Below are 20,707 nucleotides of genomic sequence, written 5' to 3'. Positions count from 1 at the left end.
CTTGTTCCATCCAGTGAAGCTCATCCAACTTGTGAACTCTTGTTCGCCATTCAGTGAAGCTTCATCCTAACTAGTGAATCTTGTTCCCACCAGTGAAGCTCGTCCCAATCTTGTTGAATCTTGTTTCCACAGAAGAAGCTCGCCCCAACTAGTGAATCTTGTTCCCACCTGTGAAGCCTCGTCCCACTTATGAATATTGTTCCTACGGGTGAAGCTCGGCACGTCAACACCAGTGAAAGCTGGTCCACCAAAGTTGAAGCTCGCCCCACTAGTGAATCTTCTTTCACACACAATAAGCTTGTTCCGCACCAGTGAAGCACGTCACCACCAGTGAAGCTCGTACAGCAAGCAGTGAAGTTTTCCCCATCATGTGAAGCTCGTCTCCAACAAATAACGCCTTATCCCCACCAGTGAAGCCCGTCCTAAAAAGTGAGCTCTCATTCGTTCCACCAAGTGAAGCTCGATCATTCCTACGTTGTGAAGCCCGTACTCTTTAAAATTAAGCTTGTTCACCGCCAGCGAAGTTAAGTCCGACCTAATGAACACTTTGTCACCATCAATTTGATTTACTCCCAACCTGTAAAAGCTTGTCCCCTTCCGTTAAAGCTTTTGCCTAAGCATGTGACAACCCTTTCTTGCACATTCAACATAAATGCTAGAAACCTGCGAAGCCTTTTTATTCCCATATAAAATACTCGTATATTATACATTCAAGTTGGATCTATGAGAGTTGAAAAAATATTACTTTATACATGTAAATATATAAATTAACATTATCAAAATAAACTAGATGCATTTATAAATAATGAAAAGGGAATATTTTGTACACAGATTTCATTTACAATTAATGTCGCACCGCTTTTAATTGAATTAAATTATTCAAAATTTGTAATTGTTACGCAACCTACCTTCTCCTTTCGAAAAATAAATCTAAATGTATAAAAAACTGAATTTAATAATTCTCCCTGATTACTTTTAACACGTAGTTTAAAGCTTATAAACACAACTTAGATGCGGAGGCCTGGGGGTGCGGTAGTCGAGTGATTATTCGTCGTTGACCTGAAACCACTTGGCCCTCGACCGCTATGGACTTCTTTTACATGTGAGAGACGGTTATTCAGTTTAGCTTATGGAAACGTCGTGAAATATAATGCATAGATAAGAGTTCTTCATCCGACAGAGACAACAATTTGGCCTTTTTGCATTCTGCATAGTGTGACCAAAAAAAAACAAAAACATACAAACAAACAAAAAACACACACGCACACGCTCGCGTCCGCACACACACCGCATGCGCAACTTAAAATGAAACACTGATATAAATCATTAACGATGATTTTACTTTTCCAATTAAAACATATAATGCAACGTGGTTGTCACTGTCTGTCCACATTTGTAAGAAGATTTCTGTCCACCTTTCTGGTTAGAGTACGTATCTGAGACTCGGAATATTTACAGCTGACAGCCTCCGCCTCGTGCGAACCGTAGATACTCTCCAGCTTTAAAGGCTAACATTAATACCTAAACCGCCTGAAATAAATAATAATATGCAATTTGCAAAATATATAGACAAATATATATAAAACATGCAATATAAGTATGCAATTGCAAAATATATATGCAAAATATATACAATTAAAAGCAATTTTGTTTAATCCACACATTTCTCAATTTGTGAAATATTCAAATTGACTATTTCCACTTGAATTTGGAACAAATTTCTAAAATTGCTCTTCTATTAATAAAGAGTCAAGAATGCATGCATAGATTCCAGTAATCTTTGGTAAATAAGCAAATTGTAAACAAACTAGTATTATGACTTCCATACAAGAAACTTATTCACTAGAGCAAAAGAAGGAAATTATGTGTATGGTAAACGAGTCTTTGTTTTTAAAATTGTAACAAGATTCAAAACAAAAGCTGTTGAAAGATAGAAATGATAGAATTAATGAGGCATAATGGGACATTAAACATTGAATGGACATTTTATAGTGCCCATTAGGGGTGTACTACCTTAAATTGATCTGTGAGTTAGTTATTGGCGTCCCCGCCGAAGCGCGACGCCCCTTATGGAATGAGAAAGGGCAATTGCAACTTTTCCGGCCTTTTCGTCGGTCATAACAGCCGATCATTCTGATTGGTATGAGGCTGTTTGATTATCAAAAATGAAATGTCGCGATATGTACAATGAATAACGAACTGGAGAATTTCGCAATGCAAACGTATTCAAATGAAATTATCTTATCCGTCAATTAATCTTCTTGTTTTTTTTATTAGTACACAGTGGGTTATTATGTATTGCTGTACCTATAAATAGAATGATGACATTAAAATTGTGAATGTCCGAAAATCTATTTATAGAAGAAGTTTTAGTTTAACGAAACGGTCATTCGTGTCACGCTAGGGTAATAAATAACGAACTGGAGAATTTTGTAGGAAATGAAATGCAAACATATTATGTCTTTCGTCCGGCCATTCAAATACAGTATTATACAATTGTGGTAAAAACCAATTACTAGTAACCATTAAAAAGTTTATAAGAATATCTGGTCATCAAATGTCTATTAGTTAATCTTCACTTGCTTCATTTCTTGCTTGGATGCCCTTTGATGCTTTGCATGAATGCTTTTCTTGTAGAATAGCTTGAGTAAGATATAAACATACCTATGTTGTATTGCTGATCACATTTTGAAACAGCTTTCAATACAAGTAGACTCAAGCGATCATCCTCTGAGCTCTTTTCGAATTTGGCCTCTAGTCTGAACTTGTCCGTGTCTATATCAGCCCCATATTCTCTATTTAGTCGCCATATTGCATTCAGATATAAAGGTGCCGCAACTCCTGATTTAAAAGGGAAAAAAAGAAGAAAAAACGTCTTTTTTAATAAGCATATGAGCCGCGTCACGACAAAACCAACATAATGAGTTTGCGACCAGCATGGATCCAGACCAGCCTGCGCATCCGCGCAGTCTGATCAGGATCCATGCTGTTCGCTTACAGACCCTATAACAAGTAAAGAAACTGATAGCGAACAGCATGGATCCTGATCAGACTGCGCGGATGCGCAGGCTGGTCTGGATCCATGCTGGTCGCAAACCCATTATGTTGGTTTTGTCGTGACATGGCTCAATTATGTGTTCATATTTTTATTAAAGTAGAGTATAACTTAACTTCTAGCTGAGTAAGATAATTAAAATTTGAATGCTCTGAGACATAATGAGAAATGTCCAAGTTATGTTAAAATTTAACGGTTTAAATTTTTTTAATTTCATCTGTAATTTTGCCAATAATACAAATAACACCCCCGACCCCACATCATGAACATTATTCATTTATTACTACTCATGAACATGAACATTACTCGCTGAGCACTACTCACATCATGTGAATTACTGATTTGTCACTAATAACAACAGGAGTATAACTCACACCATGAATATCGATCACAAGGCACTACAATACTCTCTTATCACTACGAACAACATGAACATTACTCACTGATGATTACTTACAACATGAAAATTACTCACTGATGATTACTTACAACATGAAAATTACTCACTGATGATTACTTACAACATGAAAATTACTCACTGATGATTAATTACAACATGAACATTACTCACTGATGATTACTTACAACATGAACATTACTCACTGATGATTACTTACAACATGAACATTACTCACTGATGATTACTTATAACATGAACATTACTCACTGATAATAACTTACAACATGAACATTACTCACTTATGATAACTTACAACATGAACATTACTCAACGATGATTACTTACAACATGAACATTACTCACTGATGATTACTTACAACATGAACATTACTCACCGATGATTACTTACAACTTGAAACATTACTAACCGATGATTACTTACAACATGAACATTACTCACCGATGATTTCTTACAACATGAACATAACTCACCGATGATTACTTACAACATGAACATTACTCACCGATGATTACTTATAACATGAACATTACTCACTGATGATTACTTACAACATGAGCATTACTCACTGATGATTACTTACAACATGAACATTACTCACTGATGATTACTTACAACATGAACATTACTCACTGATCATTACTTACAACATGAACATTATTCACTAAACACTTGAAGCCCGGATAGCCCTTTTAAATTTCGACATTCGGGTGTTTTTTTTATTTTTATTTTTACTTTCGACTTACTTTAGACTTTCGAATTTGGCTAAAGCTAAGCATTACACACGTGTTTTAAGTGCTGAAGTTAAATGATTTTAAATACGCTGTAAATAAAAATGATTTTTATTATTCTTGTATCGCACATATTTATCGTCACGGGTTATGACGGGGAAGAGGATGTTTGTGAAGTGGAAATATTGGAGGGTATGTATCATCGTAAGACTTGAAACACAATGATAACAATTCTCATAGAATACGGACCAAACTATTTATAAAAAAAACATGTATGAAGTGTGTGTATATATATATATTTCAGGTTTTCCACCATAATTGTACAAAGCAGAAGCTCTAAATTTCAGTGGATTGAATCTTTAACAAGAACATTACAGACAAGACTGAAAAATATGGGTTGTGTTCTGTATTGCTCGGTATTGACCAAGCTACTATATACCGAAGTACCTAAAATACAATTAACTACAGCGAAATAAATGTTATTAAAGACATGTATTTGCGTAAATAAGACACAGTCAGAGATTCAAAGTTTAAGCCGGACGTGCTATTGGACGCTAATTCAACCCGAAGACTATACTGAGCCTGGCACAATATAATTTCGAGAATTGATAAATCATTTTATATTCTTAGTACTAACAATGCACGTGCGTACGCTAATAATAAATTGCTTTAAATATATAGATAAGTGTAGAAACAAATCTTTATAATTTTAAACAAGAAAAGATCTTTTGAAAGTTTTCCCATTTGGTTTTTTTAAGGATGTGGCAAATAAATATTGCGCAAGGCAAAATTTAAAATCATATTTGTTTTGGTAGGGTAGGTAGGTCGATAAAATGTTATTTTTTTATCCAAAATATTTTTTTCTACCTTTATATATGTAGAGTTCAAAACAGATTGTCAATGTTTAGCATTTGTTTGAAGATTAGAACCGTATTCCCAGTTTGTATATTTAAGCCGCGCCATGACAAAACCAACATAATGGGTTTGCGACCAGCATGGATCCAGACCAGCGTACGCATCCGCTATCTGTTCGCTATCCGTTTTGTCTCTATTTGCTATATGGTTTGTAAGCGAATGGCATGGATCCTGATCAGACTGCGCGGATGTGTGACACTGAACCTTCATCAAATCTTGATCAAATATGTTATCTCAAGAATATCTAGATGTAAATATGCAATCTGATTCTGTTGAAGTCAAATGTAGACGTTATTATCTCAATATATCGGTCATGTCTTCATCATTACATCAAACTTGATTAATATGTTTATTTTGATGATAACTAGGGTAGGTTCAACCCTACTAAACGGTGGCTCTTTCACATTTTGGTGATCTGCATAAACGAGAGCTATCGACACTTCCGTTGTAGAGGTCTCGACTAAAAGAAAGCTGAAGAAGGGTAAACACAGTTTCTAAAAATATTCATTTCTTGCTTGTTTCCTTTTCTTCAAATGTCGAAGAATGTTATGCCACGTAGTACATTTCTTTCTCATCATTTTGGATGCAGCTTCGATAAGAAAAATCCCGTAGAACTTTCATCAAAAATGAACTGTGTGTTTTCGTTCTCCAGAAGACACATCTTGAGATGGAATTAAAGTTTATCCACTAACTCGTGCATGTAACATTGCCCCAACTATGGCTCAACTTTAAAGAGCTGTGTTAAAAATCAAATACTAACATTTATTCAAGTGTTATCGAGCCATCGACAAAATGATGGCGTCATCGACATTGTGTAAGAGTCCTCGCATATGTAACGGTGCCAACACGACCATTCACTTCGAGTCGAATTTATGCCGATAAATCTATCTCATCTTTAAATTATTCTGCAAATATACACGATTTTCCATCTTTTTTTGCAGATTTTTTTCTGCAATACAGCATTTTTAGTTAAAATCATTAAATCCTTCCATTTAGAAAATTGAAGTTTGCTTAATTTATTGAGGCTCCTTTCAATTAAATCCTATCTCCCGAAAGCCCGAAACTCATCTGGTTGCAATTTGTCTAAAGGCACTATGTCAGAAGTAATTACGCCTTTCAGTATGTTTTAGTTTGACAGCTTTCCCTTTTTCAAGTTTTGCTGCATCCTAAAGAGATACATAAACGAAGATTATATTTTTCAAACTACATAAATCAGCGCCAGTAGAAAAACAACAACAAATTATACATTATTATTATTATTATTATTATGCCCCCATTTTGAAAAAAAGGGGGTATATTGCTTTGCACTTGTCGGTCCGTCGGTCCGTCGATCCGTCGGTCCGTCGGTCCGTAGACCAAATGGTTTCCGAGTGATAACTAAAGAACCCTTAGGCCTAGGAACTTCAAACTTTGTATGGTGATTGGTCATGACCAGTAGATGACCCCTATTGATTTTGGGGTCAAGGGGTCAAAGGTCAAGGTCACATTGACCTTGAAAGCAAAAACGGTTTCCGATCAATAACTAAAGAACCCTTAGGCCTAGGAACTTCAAACTTGGTATGGTGATTGGTCATGACCAGTAGATGACCCCTATTGATTTTGGGGTCAAGGGGTCAAAGGTCAAGGTCACATTGACCTTGAAAGCAAAAACGGTTTCCGATCAATAACTAAAGAACCTTAAGGCCTAGGAACTTCAAACTTGGTATGGTGATTGGTCATGACCAGTAGATGACCCCTATTGATTTTGGGGTCAAGGGGTCAAAGGTCAAGGTCACATTGACCTTGAAAGCAAAAACGGTTTTCGATCAATAACTAAAGAACCCTTAGGCCTAGGAACTTCAAACTTGGTATGGTGATTGGTCATGACCAGTAGATGACCCCTATTGATTTTGGGGTCAAGGGGTCAAAGGTCAAGGTCACATTGACCTTGAAAGCAAAAACGGTTTCCGATCAATAACTAAAGAACCTTAAGGCCTAGGAACTTCAAACTTGGTATGGTGATTGATCATGACCAGTAGATGACCCTATTGATTTTGGGGTCAAGGGGTGAAAGGTCAAGGTCACATTGACCTTGAAAGCAAAAACGGTTTCCGATCAATAACTAAAGAACCTTAAGGCCTAGGAACTTCAAACTTGGTATGGTGATTGGTCATGACCAGTAGATGACCCCTATTGATTTTGGGGTCAAGGGGTCAAAGGTCAAGGTCACATTGACCTTGAAAGCAAAAAACGGTTTCCGATCAATAACTAAAGAACCTTAAGGCCTAGGAACTTCAAACTTGGTATGGTGATTGGTCATGACCAGTAGATGACCCCTATTGATTTTGGAGTCAAGGGGTGAAAGGTCAAGGTCACATTGACCTTGAAAGCAAAAACGGTTTCCGATCAATAACTAAAGAACCTTAAGGCCTAGGAACTTCAAACTTGTATGGTGATTGGTCATGACCAGTAGATGACCCCTATTGATTTTGGGGTCAAGGGGTCAAAGGTCAAGGTCACATTGACCTTGAAAGCAAAAACGGTTTCCGATCAATAACTAAAGAACCTTAAGGCCTAGGAACTTCAAACTTGGTATGGTGATTGGTCATGACCAGTAGATGACCCCTATTGATTTTGGAGTCAAGGGGTCAAAGGTCAAGGTCACATTGACCTTGAAAGCAAAAACAGTTTCCGATCAATAACTAAAGAACCTTAAGGCCTAGGAACTTCAAACTTTGTATGGTGATTGGTCATGACCAGTAGATGACCCCTATTGATTTTGGGGTCAAGGGGTCAAAGGTTAAGGTCACATTGACCTTGAAAGCAAAAACGGTTTCCGATCAATAACTAAAGAACCTTAAGGCCTAGGAACTTCAAACTTGGTATGGTGATTGGTCATGACCAGTAGATGACCCCTATTGATTTTGGGGTCAAGGGGTCAAAGGTCAAGGTCACATTGACCTTGTAAGCAAAAACGGTTTCTGATCAATAACTAAAGAACCTTAAGGCCTAGGAACTTCAAACTTGGTATGGTGATTGGTCATGATCAGTAGATGACCCCTATTGATTTTGGGGTCAAGGGGTCAAAGGTCAAGGTCACATTGACCTTGTAGGTAAAAACGGTTTCCGATCAATACCTAAAGAACCTTAAGGCTTAGGAACATCAAACTTGGTATGGTGATTGGTCATGATCAGTAGATGACCCCTATTGATTTTGGGGTCAAGGGGTCAAAGGTCAAGGTCACATTGACCTCTTAGGTAAAAACGGTTTCCGATCAATAACTAAAGAACCCTTAGGCCTAGGAACTTCAAACTTGGTATGGTGATTTGTCATGACCAGCAGATTACTCCTATTGATTTTGGGATCAAGGGGTCAAAGGTCAAGGTCACAATGACCTTGTAAGTAAAAACGGTTTCTGATCAATAACTAAAGAACGCTTCGGCCTAGAAACTTCAAACTTGGCATGGTGATTGGTCATGACCAGCAGATGACCCCTATTGATTTTGGGGTCAAAGGTCAAGGTCACATTGACCTTGTATGTTAAAACGGTTTCCGATCAATAATAAGAGAACCCTTAGGCCTAAGAACTTCAAACTTGGCATGGTGATTGGTCATGACCAGCAGATGACCCCTATTGATTTTGGGGTCAAGGGGTCAAAGGTCAAGGTCACATTGACCTTTCAGGTAAAAACGGTTTCTGATCAATTTACTAAAAACGCCTAGGCCTAGGAACTTCAAACTTTGTATGATGATTGGTCGTGACCAGCAGATGACCCCTATTGAGTTTTGGGTCAAGGGGTCAAAGGTCAAGGTCATGACCAGTAGATACTTTATAACCCTTATTAATTGTTTGATCACTGGGTCAGAAGTCATGCATAATAACCTTATCACATGACTAATTGGCTGCTGATAGGGGGCATACATGTTTTACAAACATATCTTGTTATTATTATTATTATTATTTTTATCAAGAAAGGATTTCTGTATTTTTGAAATGACATAACATTACCCGAATAGCATTATGGGAAAGGATCCGAAGTGTTCCTTTCTGATACATTTCATTGATCAGGAATAAAATCATAACAACATTTGTGCCGGTATTTTGCTTAAACGGTGCCATGCAAACACAATGTTTTCGACTTTTTCTGGATAAAGTGCAAATTGCAAATTATAAACGTACTGTTCGCAGACGTTTGTTTATATGAGCCGCGTCACGACAAAACCAACATAGTGCGTTTGCGACCAGCATGGATCCAGACCACCCTGCACATCCGCGTAGTCTGATCAGGATCCATGCTGTTCGCTATCAGTTTCTCTACTTGTAATAGGGTTGGTAAGCGAACAGCATAGATCCTGATCATACTGCGCGGATGCGCAGGCTGATCTGAATCCATGCTGGTCGAAAACCCATTATGTTGGTTTTGTCATGACGCGGCTCATATATTCTGTTTTCAATTATTTTACTAATGCAGGGACCCAGGTTAAAAACTAAGACGTAAGGAACTTACCTCGTCTGGACCTTCCTGGTCCGCCATTAAGATGTTCGAAGAGGATGAACCATGCACGTGACACAAATACGCGAGTTTTAAGTCATACGCCAAATGATATAACTATGTAAAACACCCGTAAGTCGAAACTCAAAAATGGCCCTCCAAGGCCTTCACACAAACCACATCGTATAACAATAGAGTAACAATACCTGTTGGATCTAAATATGCATTTTCCACTGCAGTAGCATCTTGTGTAATGTCCAGAGCAATCAGCAACCGGTCGTCTTCTAAAATCATAAATATGATAGTTTTCTAAATGAATTGGACTTAAGATTTCTATTGGATTTAACCGTTACAATTTCACTAAGCTTTTGCTTGCTACAAGCCAACGGATTCTATCCATGCAATCAGTACAGACCAGTATCAGCCAGTACATCTGTGTCGTCTGCTCATGGTCTGCACTGTTCGCTATTTAGTCAGCACTTATTTCGAAATTATTCCTAAAAACAATTGACGAGTTCATTTTAGATATTTAGCTTGGTAAGGGTTAAATATATAACATGTGCCTGGTATATGTCAAGTTCCCAACAATTTACTGTATTTGGAAAATTTTGGTTAATTAATAAGCCAAACAAGAGTATCTATCTCCCAAGGTGCATGGATAATGAAACTTTACTTAATGACCACAGGGGATTCTACATGTACAATATCTAAGCTATGAAATTGCAGTTTTAAAAATAATTAGATGTGTTTTTCTACAGGTCTATGTAAACTTGGTGATCCCTTAGAGGCCAATATGCATGATTGTTATAACTCTTTTGTATAAAAGAACCACAAGGTGATGCTACATGCAAAACTGCTAAGCTGTACTCATTTTCGCTTCTAAGGATAATGTCTTTTTTTTTAATTTAAAGTATATTTTTAGCTCTTGTTAACCTTCTCAGGCATCAGACAATAACCATTTTACAATTTTTGAAGATGGTTATCTAATAATCTTTCCTATGAAGTTTTATCAAAATCTACAGTGTGGTTTAATGGATAATATTTAAAGGATTTTTTAAGGACTACCATTTAAAGAACTGGACGACTAGAGAACACACTGCTATCAAATAAGCTCATCTAAGCAGTGTGTGCTCGGGTGAACAAAAAATAGAACTCGTTGGTCGCTTATCTGTCCCTCCTTTTAGCTGTTAAAATACTGTTAACTTTCTTTATAACTATTACTAAAAATGTGCTATATCATTTTATGTTATTTACCTAATATATAGAGATTTTCCTGCTCTGAATTAAGTTATAACTACGTGTATATTTCATGCAGCCTTTACATGTACTTCAATATACTCAAAAAAGAGGTCAACAGTATCGCGTTCGACAAGAATACATTTTCATGCACATGTTTTTGGTAGTATACTGTTATTATTATATACTTATAAATGAAATATTTGAGAAATATTGATGAAATAAAATTTGAATTTTCATTTTTTTCTATTTTTACTGTAAAATTTATTTTGCACTGCAATCGTATTTTCAATGATGTATTAATTACCGGACTACTTTCTTTTAAATTCAGTCAATACACACAATTTAGGGGGAAGTCTTTCATGTTGTAATGTTAAAAAGAATGAAAAATGTATATAATACATTATACTCAGAAAATTCAAGTTTTTTTACAGATATAGGATTTATTTTCATTTTGAAGTATGAAAGTTATCACATTTTCACTCGTGGCAACCGCAACACGTGCAATATTTATTGTCTCACCACTCGTTGAAAATAAATCCTGTATTTATAGGGAAAACAACTTGAATATCCGGCGTTATATTTCAAATGCTTAGAGATGAGTTCAAGAAATAATCAAAGTTTATAAAATCATACTAAGATTTTTTTTTTTAAAAAAGTGAAAACGATTCAAGTATCAAGAGAAATTTTACATGCTATGTGCGATTAATGTCTGATTTTTTGCGGTATTTACCTAACGGTATCCTGTAGCTTTTGCATATTTTGACGTCTTTTAGGTAATTTAAATGGTTTGTCAGTGCCGTGCAACGTGTTAATAACGTTTTTGTTCATTACACAATATATTATTTTTAAATACATTTTCAAAATTTTAATGAAAATTAGCATGAATATTGAGGCTCATCTATTTTCCGAATAACATATTTTTTTTTATTGGTTATTCAATCTACAACTATGATTTTAAAGGCATTATGCCCCAGAAATCCATATTTATATCAATATGTGTAATATCAAACATATGTTGAATAATGTTTAACAATAGATTAACAACATGTTACATGTTTAAATACTGACAAAAGTAGCGATGAATTTTCAGTTATCTGTCGTAAAGGTAGCAGAATGTAAACAAAATAGTATTTTGACTTCCATACAAAATACCAATTTACCATAATTAAAGCGATTGCCATCAAAGCAAAAAGATTGTTCATCTGTATGAAAAATGAGTAATTTTTGGATACTGTAACAATATACCCTCATTCCCCCCCCCCCCCCCCAAAAAAAAAAGAGAAGTTTTTGAGAAATGAAATGATAGCATTTCTGAGACCCTGTGCATGTCAACGATTTCTCATTCAAGAATCTGCTAAATGGACCCTATGGTTCTAGACTATTAGTTATCCAGATCTCGGCTTAAACATTAAGTAGTTATGTGTTAATAAGGCGGAAATCGAACTTAGATCACCATTTTGTGGAGGTATGTTTGTTTTTTGTTGTTGTTATGCCCCCTTTAAAGAAGTGGGGGTACTAGTATATTGCTTTGCATTTGTCTGTCGGTTGGTCCGTCGGTCTGTCGGTCCGTCGGTCTGTAGACCAAATGGTTTCCGAGTGTTAACTAAATTACGCTAAGGACTAAGAACTTCAAACTTGGTATGGTGATTATTCATGACCAGTAGATGACCCCTATTGATTTTGGGGTCAAAGTGTCAAAGGTCAAGGTCACATTGACCTTGTAGGTAAAAACGGTTTCCGAGTGATAACTAAAGAACGCTTAGGCCTAGGAACTTTAAACGGGTTATGATAATTGTTCATGACCAGCAGATGAACCCTATTGATTTTGGGGTCAAGGGATCAAAGTTCAAGGTCATATTAGCCTATTAGGTAAAACAGTTTCCGAGTGATAACTAAAAAACGCTTCGGCCTAGGAACTCCAAACGTGGTATGGTGATTGTTCATGACCAGCAGATGACCCTATTGACTTTGGGGTCAATGGGTCAAAGATCAAGGTCACATTGACCTTGTAGGTAAATACGGTTTCTGATCAAAACTAAAGAACATTTAGGCCTAGGAACTTCAAACTTGGTTTGATGATTGTTCATGACCAGCAGATGACCCTTATTGATTTTGGGGTCAATGGGTCAAAGGTCAAGGTCACATTGACCTTGTAGGTAAAAACGGTTTCCGATCAATAACTAAAGAACATTTAGGCCTAGGAACTTCAAACTTGGTATGATGATTGTTCATGACCAGAAGATTACCCCTGTTGATTTTGGGGTCAAGGGGTCAAAGGTCAAGGTCACATTGACCTTGTAGATAAAAACGGTTTCCGATCAATAACTTGACAACCCATGGACTGTTGGCCCTCAAATTTGGTAGATGAATTGGACTTGACGAGTTGATTACCCCTATTGATTTTGGGGTCAAAGCGTCAAAGATCACGGTTACATTGACCTTGTAGGTAAAAATCGTTTCCGGTTATTAAATTGACAAGCAATGGGCTGGTGGCCCTCAAATTTTGTACATGTAGTTGCATTGGTCTTGGCCAGTAGATGACCCCTATTGATTTTGGGGTCAGGGTCAAAGGTCAAGGTTGCATTGACCTTGTATTTCAAAATGGTTTTGTATCAATAACTGGACAACCCATTGACCCTTGACCTTCAAGCTTTACAAATGAATTGCATTTGGTCAGAAGATGACCTCAATGGATTTTTGGCGTTAACGGGTCAGGGGTCAAGATCACATAGACCTTATAGGTAACAACGCTTTCTGATCAATATCCCAACTCATGGGCCCTTTACCTTCAAACTTCACAGGTGCATTGGTCTTGGCCAGTAGGTAACCCCTATTGATTTAAGGGTCAAAGGTCAATAACATATTGGCCTTGTATGTAAAGACTGTTTCTGACCAATAACTCAACAACTCAAGTTGCCTTGGTTGATATTTTTTTATTAAACTAAAAATCCTTTTGGTATACATATTTTAAGGTCATATGTAATACAACAACTTGGCTGTCATTAATGAGACCTACATGATTCATGAAATTTATGCATAATATATTATTTGGTATATTTGAAATAACTTTGTCATAAAATTGCTGCACACAACCTTTGTTGTCATAATTACCTAGTGATTAGTCATGACCAGTAATTAACCCTAAATTATTTTTTGGTCACTAGGTCAAAAGTCAGTCGTAATAACCTGATGACATGACTAATTGGCTGCCGATAGAGGGGCATACGTGTTTTACAAACATAGCTTGTTTTTTAAATAAATAGCTGACTTCTTAAATTTCAGATATTGCACGTTTGAAGCACCAAATGACCTTCCCAAAGTTAAATGAAAAAGGTTGAACACTTACTAGACAAACATGTGGTGGCAGATTTGTGCCATTTGTGTTTTCGCACTGCGACCCCGCCAAGCGAAAAGTCGAGAATTGACAAGTTAAAATTGCGGAGGGGTGGGGGGAGCGGGAGCGGAGGGAATACACGCACGAGGCGAAGTTTAATAAATAAAATCACTCCCCGCGGAGTCGCGGGGCGAGATTTAAGTAATAAAACGGCGGGGACGCGGAGCGAAACCACGCTTCCTAACAGGGGCGCGGAGCGAAAACACGCTTATCAGCGGGGACGCGGAGCGAAGTTTAATAAATAAAACGTCGCCCAGCGAGGGCGCGGAGCGAGATATAAGATATAAAACGGCGGAGGGGGGAAACGCTTATTGGCGGGGATGCGGGGTAAAATTTAATAAGAAAAACTTCGCCCTGCGTCCTCGCTAATTGGCATTTTTTATTTTTCTTAAATCTCGCTCCGGAACCCCGCGAGGCGAAGTCCCCTCCCCGCTCATAAGCGTGTTTAAGCTCCGTGCCCCCGCCATTCTCGACTTTTCGCGGTGCGAAAACACGAATGGCACAAATCAGCCACCATATAAATAAGATATAGAAAGTAAAAAGGTACCATTATTTTGACAAGTATGTTACTATTGTAAAATTGTTTTTGTGCTTAGACAGTCTGGTATTTTGAATATTTGACAAACAAATTTAATGTAGAATTATACTGGCACGCATATGATGAAAATATCAACCGAAATATTTAGCTTAGGCCCATATTATTAAAAGACGAAAATTTACTTTAAACCGCAGTTAGGAATAAAAGTTAACAATCTTTTATTATATTGTTATATACATATACCAATGCAACAAGAAATCAGATTTTGTTCCTTTTCTATTCTTTTTTAATACATGTATATAGATATTATATAGTACAAATAAGATTAAACCTATTTTAGGTCAAATCAATGCGACTGTGCATTTATGGGTATACGGTTACAAGCATGTCCTTATTTTTGACCTTGTTCTGAATATTGTAATGGGCAATGTCACATTTCTACAACCGTGAAAAAACAGAGGAAAATTACTATATACATGTATTTATAATCCTATTAAATGTACATGTATCGGAAAGGGTATACCTGTTTAGATAACGGACATCGGGGGATCACAGAAGAAAATCAGTTAGTGTGAAACCTACCTGACATGCATTGAGAAAGACTACGAATTCTTTCTACTTGAACATTGTAAGGCTGATTCTGAAAGCCCCCACCTAGCCAAACAATAAGTTTACGCCCAGGGATCGAACTGAAAACAATGATGAATGAAACATATTATATACATGCAATTAATTTATAGTTTTAAATGATAACGGCCAAAAGGAGTTTAACTTATAACAGACAAATAATACTTTGAACAGTGAAAATTGACAAACGTAGTAGGGTGGAGGAATAATAACAGGCACAAGAAGATTCAATGATAACAGACACGGAGATATTGAATGATAACAGACACAGATATATTGAATGATAACAGGTACATGAAGTTTGAATGATAACGAACAAATAAAACTAAAACAAGCAATAAAACTGAGTGCCAACAGACACAAGGAACTTAAAAATGACAACTGACACAATGCGCTTGAATGGTAACGTACAAATGTGTATTCAGTGATAACGAACACATGATGGTTGCATGATAACAGACACAATAAAATTGAATGATAACTAACACAAGTAACTTGAATGATAACAGACGCAAGGAGCCTAAATGACAACGGACAAATGGGACTTCAGTGACAACGGACACAAGACGGTTGAATGATAACGGACACAATTAAATTGAATGATAACTGACAGATGGGATTTCACTTACAATGGCCACAAGGAGCTTGAATGATAATAGGCGAATGAAACTTAATGATAGCGAACAAAAGGAGTTTTAATGATAACAAGCAAATGAGATTGAATGATAACAGGCACAAGGAGCTTGAATGATAACAGACAAATGGGACTTCAGTGACAACGGACACAATGGGACTTCAGTGACAACGGACACAATAAGCTTGAATGATAACAGACACAATGAGCTTGAATGATAACAGACACAATGGGCTTGAATGATGACAGACACAATGAGCTTGAATGATAACAGACAAATGGGACTTCAGTGACAACGGACACAATAAGCTTGAATGATAATGAACACGAGGAATGTCAATGATAATGTACACAAAGAGCATTGTAATTAATTTCAAGATATATGATAAGAATAGGTCACCATTGAGCTTCAAAGACACTGCTCAAGGTCATTGCTCGTGACATGCTCCGAGATCACTGTCTTACATAGCACGTATTACATCTACTTTCTTTGAAACTAATAATGACCAGGTCATATTTTCTACGTACATTAACACAAAAGTAAGCGATGTCTTAATTAGTTAGTGAAGTGTCGGATTCTCAACCCAGGGATCGTAGGTTCAAGTCCCACTGGGGTCACGACCATGACACCAGTACTGGTTAGTTCCATGAAGCGATCTCGGAAGAACTTGATTCACAATGGAAGGTGAATCGATGTTAGAAAAGCACATTGCCAATGGAGCTGTTCTTAAATTTCAACAAAATGAGGTTCGGAAATACCTACATGAACCCGACATTAAATTTACACCCCCTCGACTGTTCGACGGCAATTAAGCCTATATTTACGATGAAAAAAATGTGCAAATTCGTCAGATCAAACAAGGGAGAATAAAGTCATCTCAAGTTACAGAACTTAATTTCGAACCTTATTTGTTTATGACAGTCACGAGAAAAAATCGGCTCAAATTGCAAAACTTATTCTAAAGTAAATCGAACCTGATTTGTTTAATACCGACGCTGTAGTCTCCAGCAATTGGTCTGACATCTAGTTTATCACCATAGTCCTTAGATAAAGCGTCGCTACATTCTTGAAGAAAATCTGTAAAACAGAATTGTATATTTTCTAAAAATATAAAATACAGAAGAAAAAAGGCCGACTAAGATTATTTCGATATTTCATCCAATCGGTTCCATCCTTTTATTTTCATATTTAATTTAATTTAATGTTACTGTCCAACTGAAATTAGAGCTTATAGCATAATTTCTAATCCTTAGTCACTTAACAGCAGAAGTAAATAAATGGGTCAGGAAATACCATCAAAGACAATGCAACAGATACAAAGTTTGGACAATGGTGACAAAATTAAAGATCTTTGCACAAGTAACAAGTTAAACCATAGACAGGGCCGGGATTCAGAATATTGAAATGGCGTTGAGCAATTGGCCAGTTGTTGAAATATGTCCAAAACCAGCCAATCAGATTGATGCGCAACCTTGGTATTCATAAACGGGCTTCTTACCTGCAGATATATCCACCGGAATATAGGTCAAACTTTTCTGTCTTTTTAAAATTGTGTCTATAAAAGTGCGAGATTTCTCGGAATTGCCGCTGCCCATTTCCACTAATACACATGGTGACGTTACTTGCTCAACAATTTCCTGATAAAAATAGTAACGTTATATCAATATAAGGTAACAAGAGCGACCAGATGGAACTTTTATAAGGGCTTTGTAACAACCCTGTAATACTAGTATGTGTTTATGGTAAAAGTTAAAATAAAAATAAGCAGGAACTACTGAATTCAAATTCGTGGATTTTGTATGAGAGTTGAATTGTCGTTTAACGCTGTTCTTGCATTAAAGTAAACGTCTGGTTATGCCGCGATTCGTTAAAATAAAAAAAAATAATATAGAATTTAATTTTCTGGAATTTAGTTGATAAAAATACTTCTTGATTAATGTCAGGGTCTTTCAAATTCTATTCGAATGACCTTGTTGTTTTTTACAGACTGATAAAATATTATATTTTATTAAAAGATGTATTTTCTGCACTTACTCGATTAAATACTAGAGTCATTAAAAGTGATATTGCCTGCACTTATAGATGCCATGGCAAGAAATGAATAAATTTGTTTGCGGTGCTGCGTTTTCCTTCGTTATGTATTTATTGAAAAAAATATACTGGTTGAGCGTCATCATGCAATAATTTCATAAACGAATTATTGATCAATATTTTAATACGACATTGTATCAAAGACATAAGCATTTAATTTATTGCTTGGCTTAATATTGAGTATAATCTGATATTTTTTTAAGAAATTATGACATTGGTCATTTAAATGATTACACGTGCTCTTTTTTCCATTTCCTTAAAGTAGTGCAGGCTGCTTTACATGAATCTGATAATCAGCTTGATAGCATAAAAACAACAACAACAACAAACAAACAAAAAAACAACAACATGTTAACGTAATGTAATGAGTTGAACAACAGATAGCCAGCCCATCTATATAATGCTAGACCTGTTGCATACAGGGGGAGATACTGTAACAATTGATTACTACAGCACATGTGTATGTTCATGTAATCGATCATGCATACAACTATTCACAATTAAAGCGGCTCGCCAGCAAATAAAGGAACTAATTTTCAAATAACGAAAAGTAAAGAAATGTTTAGATAATTACATTCCTTGTGACGTTTTTAAAGTGAGGATCATTTTAAAAGCATTATAATATTATAGTATTCCGTTACTTACAGAGAAGGGGCGTCTATGGCCGAGTGATTGGGCGTTGATTTTAAACCACTTACCGCTGTAGGTTCGAACTCTGACAGGAGTTTTGGTTTTTTCATGTGAGGAAGCTATCCAGCTAGCTTACAGTCGGCAGTGCTACTCAAGTTCTACTCAGGTGCCCATTCATGCCTGTAATAATGCACGGAAGGGCACCAGAAGTCTTTCTCCACCAGTAAATCTGGAAGGGTGCCATAATTATGACCTATACTTGGTTCGACGTACTTTTAAATACTACTGCTACTACAACTACTACTACTACTACTACTACCACTACCACTACCACTACCACTACCACTACCACTACTACTACTACTACTACCACTACCACCACCACCACTACTACCACCACTACCCACCACCACTACCACCACCACCATCACTACTACTACTAATACTAGTAACAACAACAACACCAACAACGACAACGACAACGACAACGATAACGATAACGATAACGATAATGAAAATAATAATAATAATAATAATAATTATAATAATAGTAATAAAAATAATTTAAAAAATAATTGACGTGTCCTGCTTTAATAAATATCGTGTAATTTCTGAAGATACAGATGGAGAGATCGTGATTGTAGATGCTTGTTAAAATGGTGGGAAAACATTAAAGATCCCTGGATTCAGTCATGCGTTAACAACCGTGGCTATGGGGATATCTGAAACGAAAATGAGTGTAAAGAAAAACAAAACATTACCTGCGCACTACATGAAAGAACATTTACTTCCGACTGATAAAAATAGTAAAATTTATTGTCCGATAAACACTTGTCATTAAAAAGCGACCCTTGTTTGTCGTACCTAAACCATACTGGAATGTATTTAGGTTCAGACGTTAGTCCATCTACTAATGCACTTTTTATATCCATGCTTAAAGTAGTAAACTAAATGGTTAAGTTAAAAACCAATAATACTGTAGCGTTGTGCGAATCAAAGTATAATTATATAATGTGTTTATGTTTCTATGGAACGCAAATGTTACATCAACTCAAATGACATATATACACATATATCTGCTTCAACCTCTCTCTGCATAACGCTAATAACACGAACAAACAATTTTGTATCCTTCTTTAAATTAATTCCAACGTTAATATGCACGTGATTAGAATGTAATTTCACTTACTGTAATTAATTCATTTCGTCCTATTCAGATGGATTTCTAAATGCTAGTATGAATTCAATTTAATTTCTCTGATACATTCCACCTATGAGTACACTCCAGGCTGAAAATTCATATTGGAACGCTCTCAAAATGATCGATTTAAAGCTCTTCAAATTATTTAATGCTCTGCAAATATTTGAAATGATATTTCAATGTGTTTGGATGATATTTATGTGTATTTGGCGTTCCATAATATCCGACATTTTTTGTGACCTTTTAGTGAAATGTTCTGTATTCAATGTAGTGTAAACATGTAGATACTGGTCAGACCAACTACTGGATTTTCAAGGCCGTTGACATATTAACTACCCGGAGAGTTAAATTTAGAGAAATTTATACATGTACTTGAAGTACTTAAAAGAAAACCTCGAGTGTAGTCATGCAAAATATGTATCAACAATATTCACATTTAGTATGCGTTTTTTAAACATAACATTTCAAGTGTTTTCATGAGCACTCTTTTAGGATTCGCTAAACATTTTATTATTTCTTTCCGACGATAAAAATAAATGACGCTTGACAAATTTTCATACGCAATATATAAAATATATTTTATCTACTGTCAACAATGTAAAAGTGAAGTATAAATTTTACACCGATGACTTAACAGTCTTTACCGATGTTTACATGAAAACATGATGTTTCATAGAGATAATTATATATCGATAAATTTATGACAATATAAGAATATAAAATATAAGTTTGCATCATGATATGAGCTGCGTCATGACA

The 20,707-nt window shown here is 36.1% G+C and overlaps 1 protein-coding gene across 1 annotated transcript; it reads right to left on the bottom strand.

The window, feature by feature from the left end:
* Positions 1–1,404: 1,404 nt before the first annotated feature.
* LOC132747868 (histidine N-alpha-methyltransferase-like) lies at positions 1,405–19,768 on the bottom strand. Its single transcript, XM_060737393.1, has 7 exons — positions 19,509–19,768; positions 17,525–17,663; positions 17,001–17,103; positions 15,347–15,453; positions 9,800–9,877; positions 2,665–2,841; positions 1,405–1,530 (listed from the first exon to the last, which is right to left on the bottom strand). The coding sequence occupies exons 1-7, from the start codon at positions 19,677–19,679 to the stop codon at positions 1,502–1,504; spliced, it is 804 nt and encodes a 267-aa protein (XP_060593376.1). The 5' UTR covers positions 19,680–19,768; the 3' UTR covers positions 1,405–1,501.
* Between the last annotated feature and the right edge of the window lie 939 nt (positions 19,769–20,707).

This window comes from Ruditapes philippinarum, unplaced genomic scaffold, assembly GCF_026571515.1.
Source record: "Ruditapes philippinarum isolate M1 unplaced genomic scaffold, ASM2657151v2 ctg899_1_1_1_1, whole genome shotgun sequence".
NCBI lineage: Eukaryota > Metazoa > Mollusca > Bivalvia > Venerida > Veneridae > Ruditapes > Ruditapes philippinarum.
This window is presented reverse-complemented; position numbering and strand designations above follow the sequence as displayed.

Bases quoted from the DNA above. Each gene is read 5' to 3' on its own strand.
- LOC132747868 (XM_060737393.1), bottom strand. From the start codon at position 19,679: ATGGATATAAAAAGTGCATTAGTAGATGGACTAACGTCTGAACCTAAA. The intron at 15,454-17,000 runs GTTCGATTTACT...CATTGTTTTCAG, and splicing joins GTCGGTATTAAACAAATCAG to TTCGATCCCTGGGCGTAAAC. The intron at 2,842-9,799 runs GTATTGTTACTC...CTTTTAAATCAG, and splicing joins TGCATATTTAGATCCAACAG to GAGTTGCGGCACCTTTATAT.